The following is a 17,699-nucleotide window of genomic DNA, read 5'->3' as shown; positions in this document are numbered from 1 at the left end:
TAAAGGATCAAGATACTAAGAAGTATTACTCAATACAACACAAAATCTTACAGTCCATCATTGTAAAGTGTTAGATGCGGCTGTATGAATGCCAAAAGAATTAAGTATGTGAATTATATTACAGTAAGTACTATCAAGGTGTGGACTTCAATGTAATAGCTCTTAAGACATTTTTCTGAGGGAAGAGGGGTTAAGAGGTGACTGGCGGGATGTGTAGAATCTTGCAGAATTTTCTTCCCTTTGCACTGCATAGGGGCCACATCGATGTCAGAAATGGCAGTGAGATTGTATCCAATAATTCTTGAGGCAGAGCGTACAATGACACTAATTAGCTTCCTCTGCTGAGCTGTGAGTTGCCAAATCACACTGTGATTGAAAAAGTAAGTATGCTTTCTATTACTGTCCTATAGAAATTAAGTATACCATCCTTTGATACTCCAAACTTTTTGAGTTGTCTTAGGAAAAAGAGCCTTTGGTGAGCTTTTTTGATAATAAGTGTTAAGTTGTCACCCCATTTCAGAGATGCAGAAATTGTAGTCTGGGAGGAACTTAAAGCAGTGTACTCTTTCAACTTCAAGGCCATTTATGGTCATTGGCAGAAGGACATTCCGTCACCACCGGAAGTCAATCACAATTTCTTTTGTTTTAGAGACATTCCGTGTGAGGATATTAGCACAGCACCAGTCAGTCAGGAAGGACACCTCATTCCTGTAGGCTGATTCATTGTTTTCTGTGATCAAACCAACCAGTGTTGTGTCATCTGCAAATGTTTTGTTTTATTTTATTTTTTTATCCCCTTTTCTCCCAATTTGGAATGCCCAGTTCCCACTACTTAGTAGGACCTCATGGTGGCACAGTTACTCACCTCAATCCGGGTGGCAGAGGACAAGTCTCAGTTGCCTCCGCTTCTGAGACAGTCAATCCGCGCATTTTGTCATGTGGCTCGTCGTGCATGACACCGCGGAGACTCCCAGCATGTGGAGGCTCATGCTACTCTCCGCGATCCACGCACAACTTACCACATGCCCCATTGAGAGCGAGAACCACTAATCACGACCACGAGGAGGTTACCCCATGTGACTCTACCCTCCCTAGCAACCGGCCCAATTTGGTTGCTTAGGAGACCTGGCTGGAGTCACTGAGCACACCCTGGATTTGAACTCGCAACTCCAGGGGTGGTAGTCAGCGTCAATACTCGCTGAGCTACCCAGGCAACTGTGTCATCTGCAAACATACATATTTTTACAGAATCACAATGTGAAGTACAGTCGTTAGTGTATATAGAATAAAGGTGATAATACACAACTTTGTGGAGCACCCGTACTTACAGACCAGGTTTCTAAGAACTTATTATTGATTTTAACTACCTGTGTTCTATTTTGCAAAAATCCAGAATCCAATGAGCAAGGGAGTGATGAACTCCCAGTTAACTTAACTTGTCAAAAGTTTGATTGGGATGATTGTTTATTGAGGCTTTGCATGTTATGCAGCTGGGGAAATATTGCTTCGACTGGTCTATGGTGAATATCCAAGATCCAACTAGATCCAAACAGAGCAGTGGGCATCAACACAACAAATCGAGATCTCTCCCTCATCCATTTTCATTCAATGGTCAGTGACCAATTTAAAAAAAAAAAATGGTATTGAAAGTCTGCTGAAATACTGCAGCACAGACAGTGTTGGCACAATCCAACACTGTAGTTCTGTGGTTCTACCTTCACACACTTTGTATTAATGATGTGTATGAAGCAAGAGTTTCAAAGATAGACTGTGAGGTCATAATGGGGCCGTTCCACCACCTCCTACCTCCACCCTGTGTGTGATGTAACAACCACAAAGAAATGAAGGAAGTGAGAGGCAAGCAAAAACAAAACAGGACATAGAGCGGTCATATATTGTGTGAATGCTTTGGAGCTGCAACCGTGTGGTCAGAGAGGACATTAAGCCACATTAAGACCAACAAACCCTGTCTGTGTGTCAGACCTTTCACTTCTGTGCTTGCCACTGAATTCTCTATTAATGAAAGCACTGATTGTAGAAGAGTGGGTAGTGCCTTGTTCATTTAAAAACAAAAATGAATCTGACAATCTTACCAGAGATGATGAGGGGGATTGCTGCTGGTTTTGTTTGCCTATAGTACAGTCCATTCATATTTCTTCTCCATTAATTGATACATTTTTATAAAAATTACTATTTTTATACTGTGAGCAATTTAGATAGACGAGATAAGATTTAGGTAACACATCTATAGACTAAGCAAATCTCTACTCCCAAAATATGTCAAATAGAAATGTTGTCCATGTAACTGAATTACATCCATATTTTGAGATTCCTCTGGATAACTAGCCAAAGCTTTTTTAGATTCTGAGAAATGTTTTACCCTGAAAAAAAAAACAAACAAAAAAAAGGCTTTGAGGCTGCATCTCTAGGTGGTTATGCAGGTCACGTCAGTAAAGCCTGAACAAACAGTAAGACAGCTGTCAAGACAGTAAACACACTCTACATAAACATCAAATAAACATCAGTGGACTGGACCCTCTTAAAGGCTTTTAAAGATGTCCAACATCTCCAGAGACATGTCTTTTCCACTTAGCAATTCATATCAAATTCTACTATGATCTGTTTTAAGCAACAGTGATGCATGTCTGATCAGAACGGATTCCTAGCTATGAAAAAAATACATGCGATATTCGACAAGTATTTAGAAAAAAAAAGAACAAGTATAATAACATAGAATATGAGTTGGTAGATGAGACATAGCCTTAACATTAACATATGTAGCCTCATAGAGCATGTCTTTGACCATTAACCTTAAAAGAGCAGGAAAAAACAAACAAAAAAAAAAAAATTAAACGCCATTATGCTTTGACAAGTAATTCTCTTTGACTGAACCAAGGCCAAGGACAAGACAGATAAGGACTCATTAGGGCCCAGTCAGCATTTACACTGAAGATTTGATTTGCCTAATATAATCTTAAATATACATTTTCAGCACAGGGACATAGCAGCTTACTACTGTCAGTGCATTCCGGCCTAAGTGAAGTCAGGTCTATTCAAATTAAACTGATTTTCAATTAGATATCCATTCTATAGTTTTGAAAGGCAGATGGAGGAAAACCAATGAAAGAACATGAAACTCTGACCTGATTCATGGATATAAGCCAGAGATATTGCACAACTATGATTCCCAAAGATACAGTCTAGGTAGGGAACTCACTAGGTTCTGAGATGAGTGGTGGTCAAGTCCGATAAATCAGCCGATATTCTGAGTTCCGATAAATGTTCCCGTTTGGCCAATTCCAATTTCTTTATGTGCAAACAACTAGGCTACTAAAATGGGATGACTAAACAGAAACCAGGAGAAACTGCTATCTACCATCTAAAACACACACATTTTTTTTTTTTTTTTTTTTTTTTACAAAGTTAAAGTTTGAGTAAATATTATCTAAATAAAAGTTCTTTTTTTTTATTTATTTATTTATTTATTTTTTTGCCAATTTATGTATATGCCATTTACTATTATATTAAATTATGTGATGTGTCGATATTGGCATCGGCAATTAAAAACACCTACATCGGTCGCCCTCTGAGACATATTCTTTATGACAAACATCTATTAGCCCATCAGTATTAACTGGTCATCCATGTGAATAACTTCAGCATTAAAATAACCAACATAAAAGCGAACAGAACTCACTTTAACATGTTTTGTTCAGCTGCATCATACACTGTTTTTAATTCTGTAGGTAAAAGGCAGACAGACGAGTTTGCGGCTGGCCCTGCAGGTTTTAGTCAAGCAAGTATGTTTGAAAGCGCTTTGAAATAGTTCTTTAAAAAGAACCGTGATATATGGTAAACAACGAGGTCTTAATGTAACATGAAGCTCTGAAAGACTTTGAAGTGTGCGAAACTGAACACATTTTCAACAAAACTACTGATACCACAGCAACTGTGAAACCTAATGATAATGAGTTTAAAATATTGAACATTATATGCATCATGTATTGTGTATATATATATATATATATATATATAACGTATAATACATATTCTAATTATTATAATGACTTTTAAACATCATTACAAAATGATGAGACATTAGAGAAGAATTACAGGAGGTACTCACATTACACATCATTGGAGAAATGGGCATTACTGACTTTGCGACATCTCTTGGGAAGAAAACATATCCTTTTTCCTTATCCTCAGATATCCGTTGTACGATAAACGGGTTTCAGAGTGTCTTGTATGTATTTAAGTAGTGCTTTTATTGAGAATCTTTGACAACCTGTCGCTATACAGTACTGTCAGACAAACAACATGGCTGACGACTGGGACGGGCGCTTTAAGAGTTGATGGGAGGGGCTGAGTGCCATTCAGTGCAATGTGTAGCTGACACACTGCTGCCATCTATCTGTTGAAAAACACATCACACTGAAGAGACTGCGTTCCAAACGAGATAAATTCGCCTCCCAATGGCATTTCGAAGGGAGAACAGTCATGCTGTAAAATCGCTTCAAAAATAATTTCCAATAAAAGGTGAGTTCTCTCATCATTTACTCATATCATCCCAGATGTGTATGACTTTTTGTCTTCTGCAGAACACAAACAAAGATTTTTAGAAGAATATCTCGGCTCTGTGTCTGTACAATGGAAGTGAATGGTGATCAGGTCTTTAAAGTCAGCATAAACATAGTCCATCAGACTCAAATCAAAAATCAAATCACTTTATTGTCACACAGCCATATACACAAGTGCAATGGTGTGTGAAATTCTTGGGTGCAGTTCCGATCAACATAGCAGTCGTGACAGTGATGAGACAGTACCAATTTACAATAACATCAAATTAACACAACACAATTTAAAGTCTAATATACACATAATTACACTCAACAATATACAAATAATAACATACACTACACAGTATACAATACACACTATATAGATACACATTATTCAATAAAAATAAAAAATAAAAATATATAAAAAAGTATATATAGTATATATAGAATGTACAGTATTGTACTGTATTGACATTCAGGCTGTCGGCTGATAGTCAGTTGTTAAGAGAGAATATAATATAATAATAATATAGTTTATGACAGTCCGGTGTGAGATATAAGAGTAAGGGTAATAAAGTGCAGTGCTGATGTATTTTGATCATGGGAGATCAAAAGTTCAGAAGTCTGATTGCTTGGGGGAAGAAGCTATCATGAAGTCGGCTGCTGCGGGTCCTGATGCTGCGATACCGCCTGCCTGATGGTAGCAGTGAGAACAGCCCATGGCTCGGATGGCTGGAGTCTCTGATGATCCTCCGAGCTTTTTTCACACACCGCCTTGTATATATTTCCTGGAGGGAGGGAAGCTCACCTCCGATGATATGTCTGGCAGTTCGCACCACCCTTTGCAGTGCTTTGCGGTTGTGAGCGGTGCTATTGCCATACCAGGCGGAGATGCAGCCAGTCAGGATGCTCTCTACAGTGCAGGTGTAGAACCGTGTGAGGATGTGGCGGTTCATTCCAAACTTCCTCAGCCGTCTCAGGAAGAAGAGGCGCTGATGAGCCTTCTTCACAACGACTTCAGTGTGGATGGACCATGTGAGTTCCTCAGTGATGTGGACACCCAGGAACTTGAAGCTGCTGACTCTCTCCACTGGTGCTCCATTGATGGTGATGGGACTGTGTTCTCTGTCTTTTCTTCTGAAGTCCACCAAAAGCTCCTTTGTCTTACTGACGTTGAGGGAGAGGTTGTGCTCCTGACACCAGTGTGTCAGAGTGTGCATCTCCTCTCTGTAGGCTGTTTCATCATTGTCAGTGATCAGACCTACCATCGTCATGTCATCAGCAAACTTAATGATGGCATTGGAGCAATGTGTTGCCACACAGTCATGTGTGTACAAGGAATACAGTAGTGGGCTGAGAACACAGCCCTGCGGGGCTCCAGTGTTGAGGGTCAGTGATGAGGAGATGTTGCTGCCTATTCTAACCAGCTGGCGTCTGCTTGACAGGAAGTCCAGGATCCAGCTGCACAGCGAGCTGTTTAAGCCCAGAACCCTGAGTTTCTCATCTAGCTTGGAGGGCACTATGGTGTTGAATGCTGAGCTGTAGTCTACAAACAGCATTCTCACATAAGTGTTCTTTTTTTCCAAGTGGGAGAGAGCAATGTGTATTGTAGATGCAATGGCATCATCAGTGGAGCGGTTGTTGCGGTAAGCAAACTGCAATGGGTCTAGAGAGAGAGGCAGCACAGAGCAGATGTAATCTCTGATTAGACTCTCAAAGTATTTGCTGATGATGGGGGTCAGAGCAACAGGACGCCAGTCATTTAAGCAAATTATTTTTGATTGCTTTGGAACAGGCACAATGGTGGATGTTTTAAAGCATGTGGGGACTACAGACAAAGAGAGGGAAAGGTTGAAAATGTCCGTAAAAACACCAGCCAGCTGGTTCGCGCACACTCTGATGATGCGGCCCGGAATGCCGTTTGGGCCTGCGGCTTTGCGGATATTCACCCGTCGGAAGGATCGGGTTACATCCGCTACAGAGACGGAGAGTGAACTAACCTCTGTAGCTTCAGCCGCGAGAGCTCTCTCAGCGAGGGCGGTGTTATTTCCCTCAAAACGAGCATAAAAAGTATTTAGCTCATCCGGGAGAGAGGCAGCGGTGTTCATGGCGGAGTTTTTATTCCCTTTAAAGTCCATGATGATGTTAATTCCCTGCCACATGCTTCTAGAGTTGGTGGCGTTAAACTGTCCTTCAATCTTGCTCCTGTACTGGCGTTTTGCGGTTCTGATGGTTTTTCGGAGGGCATAACTGGCTTGTTTATGCTCCTCCGCAATCCCGGAATTAAAAGCGGAGGTCCGCACATTAAGTGCCGTGCGAACATCGTTATTTATCCATGGTTTCTGATTCGGATAGATCCGTATTGTTCTGGTCGGAACCACGTCCTCTACGCACGTTCTGATGAAACACATTACGCTATCAGCGTAAAGCTCGATGTCGTCATCAGAGGTGGACCGGAACATCTCCCAGTCTGTGTGATCAAAACAGTCTTGTAACGTAGAATCTGATTGGTCCGACTAGCACTGGATCGTTCTGAGGGTGGGTGCTTCCTGTTTCAGTTTCTGCCTGTAAGCGGGCAGAAGCAGAATGGAAGAGTGGTCCGATTTGCCAAATGGTGGGCGGGGGAGGGATTTGTAGCCATCCCGGAAGGGAGAGTAGCAATGGTCCAAAACCCGGTCCCCTCGTGTGTTGAAACTAATGTGCTGGTGGTATTTTGGTGCGACTGATTTTAAACTGGCTTTATTAAAGTCCTCGGTCACAATGAACTTATACTCCCATACAGTTCCTTGAGTGCCCGGTCTGTGTCGGCTTGTGGGGGAATGTACACAGCTGTGATAATGGCCGCTGTGAATTCCCTCGGTAGCCAGAATGGTCGACACAGAAGCATAAGAAATTCCAGATCAGGAGAGCAGAAAGACTTGATAGAATGTACGTTCCTCCGATCACACCAGGATTTGTTGATCATAAAACATACACCACCTCCTCTGCTTTTACCTGAGAGGTCTTTCGCTCTGTCCGCTCGGTGCACGGAGAACCCCACGGGTTCAATGGCTGAGTCTGGAATCTCCGAAGACATCCAAGTTTCCGTAAGGCAGATAATGCAGCAGTCCCTCGTCTCTCGTTGGAAAGAGATCCACGCTTTCAGCTCGCAGAGCTTGTTATCCAGAGACTGAACATTTGCCAGTAGAATAGTGGGTAGCGGGGGTCGATTTGCACGGCGTCTTACTCTGATGAGAACGCCGGCTCTGTTTCCCTTTTTCCATTTGCGTTTCCGCGGCCATGCTGCCCAGACAAAGGGCTCCGCTTGCGTGTTTGTAAACAGCGGGTCGGCATTGAGAAATTTGAAGTCTGGTTTACGGTGTGAAATTGCTGAACCAATGTCCAAAAGTGTTTGTCTGTCATAGACAATAAGGCAGACAACATCCAAGACAAAAAAAACATAAGAATTGTGAACAAAACAAACAAAACACTACTATGTTGTGTCAGAGCTCACAACGCAGCAGCCATACTCAGCACCATCTTGAGCGTCAAGATGACTCCAGTGGTTTAATCAATGCCTTCTGAAGTGATCCAGTTGGTTTTGTGTGAGAACAGAGCAAAATGTGACTCCTTTTTCATTTATGCATTTGGCAGACACTTTTATCCAAAGCGACTTACAGTGCACTTATTACAGGGACAATCCCCCTGGAGCAATCTGTAGTTAAGTGCCTTGCTCAAGGACACAATGGTGGTGGCTGTGGGGATTGAACCAACAACCTTCCACTTATCAGTTCAGTGCTTTAGTCCACTACACCACTTTTTTCACTGTACATCTTATCCATCTTGTCTCCTTGGTGATCATGATTTCCAACTCGATTACAGTTCCTATAGCGCCATCTAGCGCTCCGCGCATGCGTCAAGAACTAGGAAGTGTAATAAAGCTTGAAATCATGATCATTCCTAGACAGTGTACTGGCAAGATGTAGCCTACAATGAAAAAAGCAGTTATATTCTGGTGTGTTCTTACCCAAAATCAACTGGTTCGCTTCAGAAGACATTGATTAAACCACTGGAGTCGTATGGATTACTTTTATGCTGACTTTATCTCCTTTTTGAAGCTTCAAAGGCCTGATCACTATTCACTTGCATTGTATGGACCTACAGAGCTGAGATACTTTTCTAAAAGTCTTCATTTGTGTTCAGCCTAAGAAAGAAAGTCATACACATCTGGGATGACATGAGGGTGAGTAAATGATGAGAGAATTTTAATTTTTGGGTGAACTATCCCTTTAAAAATAATAATAATTTAAAAAATCTAATATAATAGACCTTCTTCACTTTTAAACGCGGAAGTAAACGTTTGCAGGGTAAACTTCGACAGCGGTGAATGGGAGATCACAGCAAATATTTTTTTCACTTATTTGCTCCGAGCAAAAAATAAAATAATAAAATAATAATAATAATAATAATAATAATAATAATAATAATAATAAAAAATCCAATATGACTTTCCAGAAGAAGAAGAAAAAAAAAATAGAGAGCGGTGGATTAAGGCAGTCAGATGTGAGAAGATGCCAAATTTACTGTCACTCTCTCAGCAGCTGTAATAGAAACCCCCTCGCAGCTGTGGTAATTAATTTTTTTTAAACTAATTCCAGGGTAATATAACACAAAGCATAATGTTATAAATGTACACTCAATATTTAAAAAATGTATAACATTAAAAATAATAATAATAATAAAAAAAAAAAGCGAGATTACGCTTCTAAATAAGGCGGAAACGCGTCATCACAGTCTGTGAAAAAGGTACACAGGGAAAAAAGAAACTAAACTAAAATTAGTTTTCATGACTCCAAAACTAATTTAAATGAAAAATAAAATTCCCTTGAATTAACTTTAGTATTTATATTGTATACACAGTATATTATAAAACATATACCTAACATATACTTATTTCATCAAAATAAATATGCCACTGGAAAGTGATAACTAGACAGGCCATGATACATTTTATGGAAGAAGAAACCTGCAATAAATAAATAAATCCACATATTCGTGCATAAATACATATATACATAATAAGAGACAATAAAGGAGATATACAAATAATTAAAGAAATACACAAATAATAAATAAATGCATAATACAATATAAAACATAAATAATATGGTTGTGGAAATGCAAAAATGTTAAAGGAAATGCAAAATTGAAAGTTGATTTTTAATTATGTATTTCTACTTTTTTTAAATCATTTATTTATTTCTGTATTTGTGGTATTCCGTATTTATTTTTCCTTCGCGCAACATTCTAATGAGATGATGTCAATCAAACACAACTGCTGATAATCGTAGCGCTGCTGTTGACAAATTTTGCATGTGCATTAAGATCCTACAGTGAGAGAAGTCAGACTAGCAACATAGCCAGAGACCTACAAAGGCTCGCCGACACGGTTGAAAGTAGAACTACGTTTTCTGCTGATTATGACCTCTTCAGAGTGGATGCATGCACAGACGATTTTTCGAGAATGAATGATTCTACATGTCAAATGTAGCTGCTAACATCCCTAATTCGTCTATGCATGCACGTTTACTGATGTTTGATTGACATCTCATCAGCAGGTTGCTCTAAGGAAAAATAAATACGGAACTGCAAACAGAAACAAATGAGTAATTAAAAAAATGTAGTAATTCTGTATTTCCTTAAACACTTTTGCATTTCCCCAACCATTATTTTTGATTGGTGCATTTATTTCTTTATTATTTTTGCAGGATTCGTCCTTCATACGTTACGATCCTGAGTATCATATAAAATGTGTCTTTAAATACATAAATAAAAATAATGTTTTCTGTTGTAGTATATTCTTAGAATAAACACACAAAATGTAATTTAATTGATTGAAACATCCTGTAGGTGGCCAATATTTATTTATTTATTTATTTATTTATTTATTTATTTGTCAAACACCACACGAGGGCGCACTTCACCAGCACATTACAATGTTATCTTTTCCATTAGGTTTAAGCAAAATAAACAAAGAAATAAACTATAGAAAATCTTTCTTAATGTTCAGTCCTCCTAATTTTAGCAAACTATTTAATACGATCTCTGCAAAGGTAAGCTACATAAAATAAACACTATTACAAATGGGTCGAGTGTCAAAAGATTGGCTTCATCCTTAAGTCTCTCCTGATTTCAGTGGACCTTCGAGGTGCCAAAAAGCCACAAAACCTGAAACTCAGGCCAATTAAATTAAGAAATCTAAAATCAGTATCAAAACCGACCATTTATAATTTCCGTTTATTTAATTGTTCGGCATGAATGTGTAAGGCATCTTTTCATGCCATTTAACTATTTACTAAATTTCTGAAGCAGAGGTCCACTGTTGGGCTCAAACTCCAGATCCGCACAGTCCTCCTCCAGAATCCAGCTTTTGAAAGTTTCCCCTGTCGATCCCGTTAGAAGAAAGTTTAAGAAAGCTCTCTTCAGAAGAATGCTGGAAGCAGGATCCTTTGAATCATGAGGCAGGATGTCAAGATGTTTGCAGAACAGGTTAAGTCACCTGAATACAGAACACTTCACACTTTTAACGGACAAGCGGACTAATTGCGATTGAACGAAGAAAACTGGATCTTTTCACTAAACATGCCGTTTCATAAGAGAATAGTGGGGCCACGGAGCCTCTGCAGGTTTAATAGAGACGGATTAGACGTTGATGCTGGTGTTTTTAATGGGGATGTATTTCCTTCCCTGGATGCTGTGAACTGTAAAACTTTGACGAACATACTCCGTCAGCTGTCCGATCTGTCGCAACACGCCAGCAGCATCTTTGTGGAGATTCACACCGAAGCAGCTCTGGTGATCAATAAAGCTTCTGCGCTGCAGGACAGGTTGGATTCTCTGCAGGAGACTGTACTACAACTCAACCACAAGAGGATCAGAATCCGTGAGTTGTTTTGCTTGCATTCATTCAACCGCAATGCATCATTCCAGATAATTAATTCCACATATCTGTCTAGATGCTTGGCATTGTTTGGGAGTAAATTTACTTTTGCTATGTTGCACTTTTATCTCATGACACCTGTGGTTGCACATTTATCTGTAGTTGAAAATACAGTTTTGTATGCTGTTCCCATTGCCCAACACTTTGCATTCCTAAAGGCTGAATTGCAACTCCAATTAGGATAGAATCCATAGAGGTTAGTGGGACAGACTGTGGCAACTATAATGGTTGGTTGGCACACCATTAAATGAGATGTGCTATTCTGGGGTCTCAAGTTTATTTGAAAGCGCAAAGGTGTTTTGGCCATTCTGGGATTTATTTGGATTGTATTTCTCTTGCATATAGAGTAATAAGCCTGATACAGTGAGTGATTGTGCAGAGATTTTGTTATGAGACCATTGTCACAATGCAATTTTTTGGTTACGTAAATGAGGTTACGGTGAGGCATTTAAAATGGAAGGAATGGGGCCAATTTCTGAAAGGGTTTAAAAGCAGAAATGTGAAGCTTATAATTTTATAAAAGCACTTACATTAATTCTTCTGTTAAAACTCATGTATTATTTGTGCTGTAAAGTTGTTTAAATCGTAATTTCTACAGTCGTTTTAGGGTTTGTTTACATTACATCATCATGGCAAAAAAGTTGTAATTATTTTTTGTGGTAATCAACATTATGCAACAAATGCTGTTAATTGAGCTTAACTTGTATTGAACCAAGAATATTCCTTTAAAAAACCTTGCAAATAATACATCGCAAAGCATAATGGCTTTGCTTGTAAGGTGCAAAGGAACACAAGGCAAAGATTATTATTATAATTATAATTTAATTTATATAATTTTCTTTATTTATCACACATATACAGTGAAATTCTTCTTTTTCACATATCCCAGCTAGGCTGGGGTCAGAGTGCAGGGTCAGCCATGATATGGCACCCCTGGAGCAGATAGGGTCAAGGGCCTTGCTCAAGGGCCCAACAGTGGCATCTTGGCAGTGCTGGGGCTTGAACCCCTGACCTTCTGATCAGTAACCTAGAGCCTTAACCGCTGAGCTACCACATATGCAAAGATATATATACTTAATTTTTGTCCTTACAGATCAGATAAACATACTAATATTAACCAAGTGGCAAGTAGCCCTGCCACTTTTATTTACTTTTTTTTTTTTTTTCCAAGAACATATTTCATTCATTTTCAAAACCAGATACATTGTCAAAGAGAGCTTTGTTAAGGATTTGTCCACGCTGGCAGTATAATGAGCCTTCCTTATCTCCTTTTTCTCAGTGCCTTCTCTGTGTCCACATATTCTTGTATATCTCTGTGGTCAATATGTTGCACTTTTTGTTCACCAACTCCCTGCAATGCTTTCACTTCCAAAGAAAACAATGAGCTCAGCCCAAAGTAAGGTGAGTGGAGTGTAGGAAACAGACGATAAGTGGATACATGTGTGCTGCAGACGTCCAGCCCTGGCCGATTCCCTGTCTGGTGTATATTAAATGGAACCCTATTGACAGTGGAGTTTCATAGTAGAATGGAGATGAAACTCAATGATCAGAATAATTTAACGTTAAGCCACAGAGAAATAACATCAGCCTAATCATCATCATTACAGTGTGATATGGAAAAGTCTAAAGGGAATCCATTATATGTTGTCCAATTTTTCTAGTATTATCTGTCAACATGATCACAAAGGGAAGTCGACATCTTGCTACCAAATGCTCCAATATCATTCTGCAGAGTTACTGACAAGCGGCATCTTCTATCAGACATTTTTGCATCAGTTCAAATATGTTTAGCCTACCTTTCTCTGTGGTGCAACTGATAGCGTGTTGTGTCAGCAGCCTCAGAGACCCAGGTTCTCGTCCAGAATTGAAATCAGGAAGCAATCACTTTTATGTAATTAATGATGAGTGCGATTTTTGAGGTTCCATTTTCACTCTAAGACATCTACATCTTTACTCCACTGACGGTTAGGTTTAGGGTTGGAGTTTGGGGAGTAAAGTATGCATTCTTCTTTACTGTAGTACATCATTTACAACTAAAAACAACTCATTTTACAACTCGCTTTAGTCACCCCATCTGTGGACATTTCACCTGGAAACTGGAGCTCATACATGCCCATACGTTAAAAAATACTTCCTGCTTCAGCCACTGGGAGCAGTGGATCGAATTTCTGTAAGAACAGACTAAGTTTAGCTGAAGATATTTCAACCAGCTGTCACCAAATTTACAGTGAGCTCATTTACATGAACACCAGAAAGCCATTTATTGATAGAAAGCTGCTTACGACACAAAAGCAATGTTCGCGTTTACATGCGCTGTTAGCGGTTTACTCGTTACTCCCGTATACATGTGAATCGGTCAGAAAGTAGCTTTCTCCACATCATGAAATTTCACTGCAACACTTTCAGAAAGCCGCTTATGTGTTTATATTGCCATATGGGTCACATTCTCCAGGAGAAACCTAGTTGTGTTAAATCGCTTTCTCTAAATCCCTTTAACGGCTTAAGAAAAATGGCATTCTCATTTACATGATGTTTAAGAATGTCGCTTACTGCAAAAACCCTGGAATAAACTTCATAAGAGCATGTAGACGGGTCAGTGAGATTGGTCTGATTCTGTTTATTCTCACAATAACTACTTTAAAGTAAAATCAAGTATTATTTACTGTAACAAAGGTTTGTTGTCGGGCAGATAAAGGAGGAAGCGGGAGCCGGTTTCCACAATCCAAGTGAGATTTTATTAAAATAAAACAGAAATTGCTGTCCAGCATATATCAAACAAAAACTGCTTTTCAGCATAAATTGAAACCAAGTCCAGTTTTTCAGCAATAATCATAAAAAGTCTCTGATCACAAATATACAGTCTCTGGTGTGTCACTCTTCTCTCCCTCTTTAATGTGGACTGGGCCGTCTTTTATCTCCCCCAACTCTCACTGTGAACATTGAAACGGTATTGCAGAGCTCGCTTTTTGGTGAGATCAGTCAGCGGGCTGGTGACATCCGAATAATTAGGCACAAACCTCCGATAATAGCCAGCCAGCCCCAAGAACTGTCTCACCTCCTTTTTGGTCTTATGTCTCGGGCAGGTCGCGATCACTGCGGTTTTATCAATTTGGGGTCATGCCTGCCCATGCCCCAAGTGGAACTCCAGATACTGTACCTCCACCTGTCCAATTGCGCACTTCTTCGGGATTGCTTCAGAACTGCCCGCAGATGCTGCATGTGCCGCTGCCAATCATTACTGTAAATAATGATATTATCCAAATAAGCAGCGGCATACGCAGCGTGCGGTCTGAGGACTCTGTCCATAAGATGCTGAAACTTAGCTGGGGCCCCAAACAAACCGAATGGAAGGGTCACAAATTGGTGTAATCCAAACCGTGTGGAGAAGGCCATTTTCTCATGAGATATCACCGTTAAGAGGATCTGCCAATAGCCCTTTGTTAAGTCCAGTGTTGAGTAAAAGCGAGCCACACCCAACCGATCGAGCAGTTCGTAATTATGAGGCATTGTATACGTGTCAAATTTCGACACAGCGTTGACTTTTCTATAATCCACACAGAATCGGACTGAGCCATTGCTCTTAGGCAACAGAACCACTGGGCTGGCCCAATCACTGTCGGATTCTTCTATTATTCTCATATCAAGCATGGCCTTTAATTCTTCCCGTACAACCTATTTCTTGTGTTCGGGTAAGCGGTAGGGCCAACTACGTACCACTACCCCACAGGTTGTCTCGATGTGGTGTTCTATGCGATTAGTGCGGCCGGGGAGAGGCGAAAACATGTCAGAGAAACTTTTTTGCAATCTGACAACCTCCGTACATTGTGACGGCGAGAGGTGGTCTCCACAAGTGACCGCAGTGAACTGATTGGCTTTTAGACTCACCTCCGGACTGAGCTCCGCTTTCTCCGGAACTACCGTCGCCAAGGATTTGGAGACCACCTCTCTCCATGTTTTTTTTTTCTGGGTAGCTCGGCGAGTATTGACGTTGACTACTACCTCTGGAGTCACGAGTTCAAATACAGGGTGTGCTGAGTGACTCCAGCCAGGTCTCCTAAGCAACCAAATTGGCTTTTGCTAGGGAGGGTGGAGTCACATGGGGTAACCTCCTCGTGGTCGCGATTAGTGGTTCACGCTCTCAATGGGGCACGTGGTAAGTTGTGCGTGGATCGCGGAGAGTAGCATGAACCTCCACATGCGGAGTCTCCGCGGTGTCATGCACAATGAGCCACATGATAAGATGCGCAGATTGGCGGATTGGTCGTGGAAAAGGGGATAAAAGAAAAGAAAAGAAAAGAAAAAAGAATGTATTGAATTTTATTTTTGCTTTGTGAAGGTCCCTCCTCTCAATTTTCCTTCACACCATCTAACACGCCACAGGGCTTACGCCCATATAACAATTCAAATGTGGAAAACCCCATGAAGGCTTGCGGGACCTCTCGTACTGCAAATAGCAGGGGTTCGAGCCACTTATCCCAATTCCAAGCATCTTCATGCACGAACTTACAAATCATATTTTTTAAAGTCTTATTAAATCGTTCGACCAAGCTGTCCGGCCAACATCCCCACGAATGCCTGGCCAATAGAAATGGGCCATGAGATAGCTTAGTGTTTTCCCCTGTCCCAAGTGACCTGCCATCGGACTATGATGAGCTGCCTGGAACAACATTTCCCGACGGCTCCTTGCTACTAACAACTGGGTTGTATTTTCTTTTGTCTGAGCGTCCTGCGTAACTCGATACAACTGATCGTTTATAATTAAAAAATATGGATATGTGAGTGCTATGCATGGCTGAAGGCTTTGACCATCAATTACTTTCACATGGTCAAACAAGTGCTTAAGAGTTCCAGCTCCGCCTCCCCTGTCAGTGCATTTCACACCCCACACCGTCCCACTGTATTACAGGACCCATCCATACACAACCCCTTTAACAATTTGGGAAAAGCCAGCCAATTAGTTCCCAAAATTAGTGGATGGGTGAGGCGGGAACTATCCACAGCCTCAATGTTATGCTTTTGACCCGCAAAATAGAATAGTGAAGGTCACTGCAGGATAATTGTAAATATCCCCATGCACACACCTCACCTTCATCCGATTATTTGTATCCAATGCCCCATTTTGAACCATGCATTGATGAATGGAGGTTTGGTTACAACCTGAATCCACCAAGGCTTGGTATGTACCCCCCAATACTCACGTGTATTTGGTACATCCTAGCTCGATCAGGGGTGGCCTGTGGAGTGTCAGGGACCCAGATCAACGTCCCCAACTCCATCACCAGGCATTGTTCACCACAACTCCAACAGACCGGCCCAAACCTCATGCCTACACCAGTGGCAGCAGCTTCCCTCACCTGAGAGGAAGAATGGGTAGAGCCGGGGCAGAGAGAGACAGGAGTGTTAGTACCGGTGCCCTGTTTCTGGGGGAACGGGATAGGTCGGAAAGAAGGAGGGGGAGGGACCACAGAGAGAAGGAGAGCGGGGCGTGCCGGCCCCCGGGTACACCACTAAATGGTCCTCCGCCAACTGTACTGCTTCATCCAGTGACGCCAGTCGGTGGCACTGGACCCACTCCGCCGTTCCTTTCAGTAGTTGGGAGATGAATTATTCCAGTACCACAAGATCGATGACACCCTCTACGTCGCTGGGCTCTTAAGCCAGCACCCACCGCCGGCAGGTGTCGCGGAGCTTAGAGTCAGGGATCAGAACTGCTGGTGATGCTCTTCAGGACTACGGCCGACCCACTGCAGGATGGCTTTTTTCAGCACGGGAGGTTGTCGACAGGGCCTCCCTGGTCAGCAGTGGAAGGAGACGACTGCCCATTGCACCTGCGGCCATTCCAGAGCTTGGGCTGTGCACTCAAAGAGCTCCAGAAAGGCCTCCGGGTCATCTTGCGCCCCTGTCTTTGCCAGCGTCACATGGGGGTTCACTGCTGCTGGGGTCGTCCTTCACTTTCTGCTTTCCAGCGTATAACAAAAGACGGCTTTTCCAGATCAGCCATCACGATGGATTGGAAAGCGCGAGCCACGCGTCCAAGTTCCGCGCAAGAGGGACCAAGGGGACAACATCAACGGACGTAGTGGCAGGTGGGACCTCGTGGTGGGGCGGAGCTCGAGGTGCCACACCACATCGTGGCAGTGCTGAGTCTAGGGACATCG

The 17,699-nt window shown here is 41.4% G+C and overlaps 2 protein-coding genes across 3 annotated transcripts in view; one reads left to right on the top strand and one right to left on the bottom strand.

The window, feature by feature from the left end:
- Positions 1 to 4,321, bottom strand: part of itsn2b (intersectin 2b) — a 53,872-nt gene extending 49,551 nt beyond the window's left edge. For both annotated transcript variants that reach the window (XM_051723372.1, XM_051723373.1), the window contains exon 1: positions 4,127 to 4,321. The gene's annotated coding sequence lies outside the window, so the exon portion shown is untranslated. The remainder of the gene's footprint in view (positions 1 to 4,126) is intronic.
- A 6,337-nt stretch (positions 4,322 to 10,658) lies between these two features.
- nhsl1a (NHS-like 1a) overlaps positions 10,659 to 17,699 on the top strand; it is a 95,309-nt gene continuing 88,268 nt past the window's right edge. Inside the window, exon 1 of the mRNA XM_051723376.1 lies at positions 10,659 to 11,484. Coding sequence (XP_051579336.1) covers positions 11,184 to 11,484 — 301 coding nt within the window. The 5' untranslated portion in view covers positions 10,659 to 11,183. The remainder of the gene's footprint in view (positions 11,485 to 17,699) is intronic.

Source organism: Myxocyprinus asiaticus, chromosome 17, assembly GCF_019703515.2.
Source record: "Myxocyprinus asiaticus isolate MX2 ecotype Aquarium Trade chromosome 17, UBuf_Myxa_2, whole genome shotgun sequence".
NCBI lineage: Eukaryota > Metazoa > Chordata > Actinopteri > Cypriniformes > Catostomidae > Myxocyprinus > Myxocyprinus asiaticus.
Note: the sequence above shows the minus strand (reverse complement) of the source record. Positions and strands in the feature narration are given on the sequence as shown.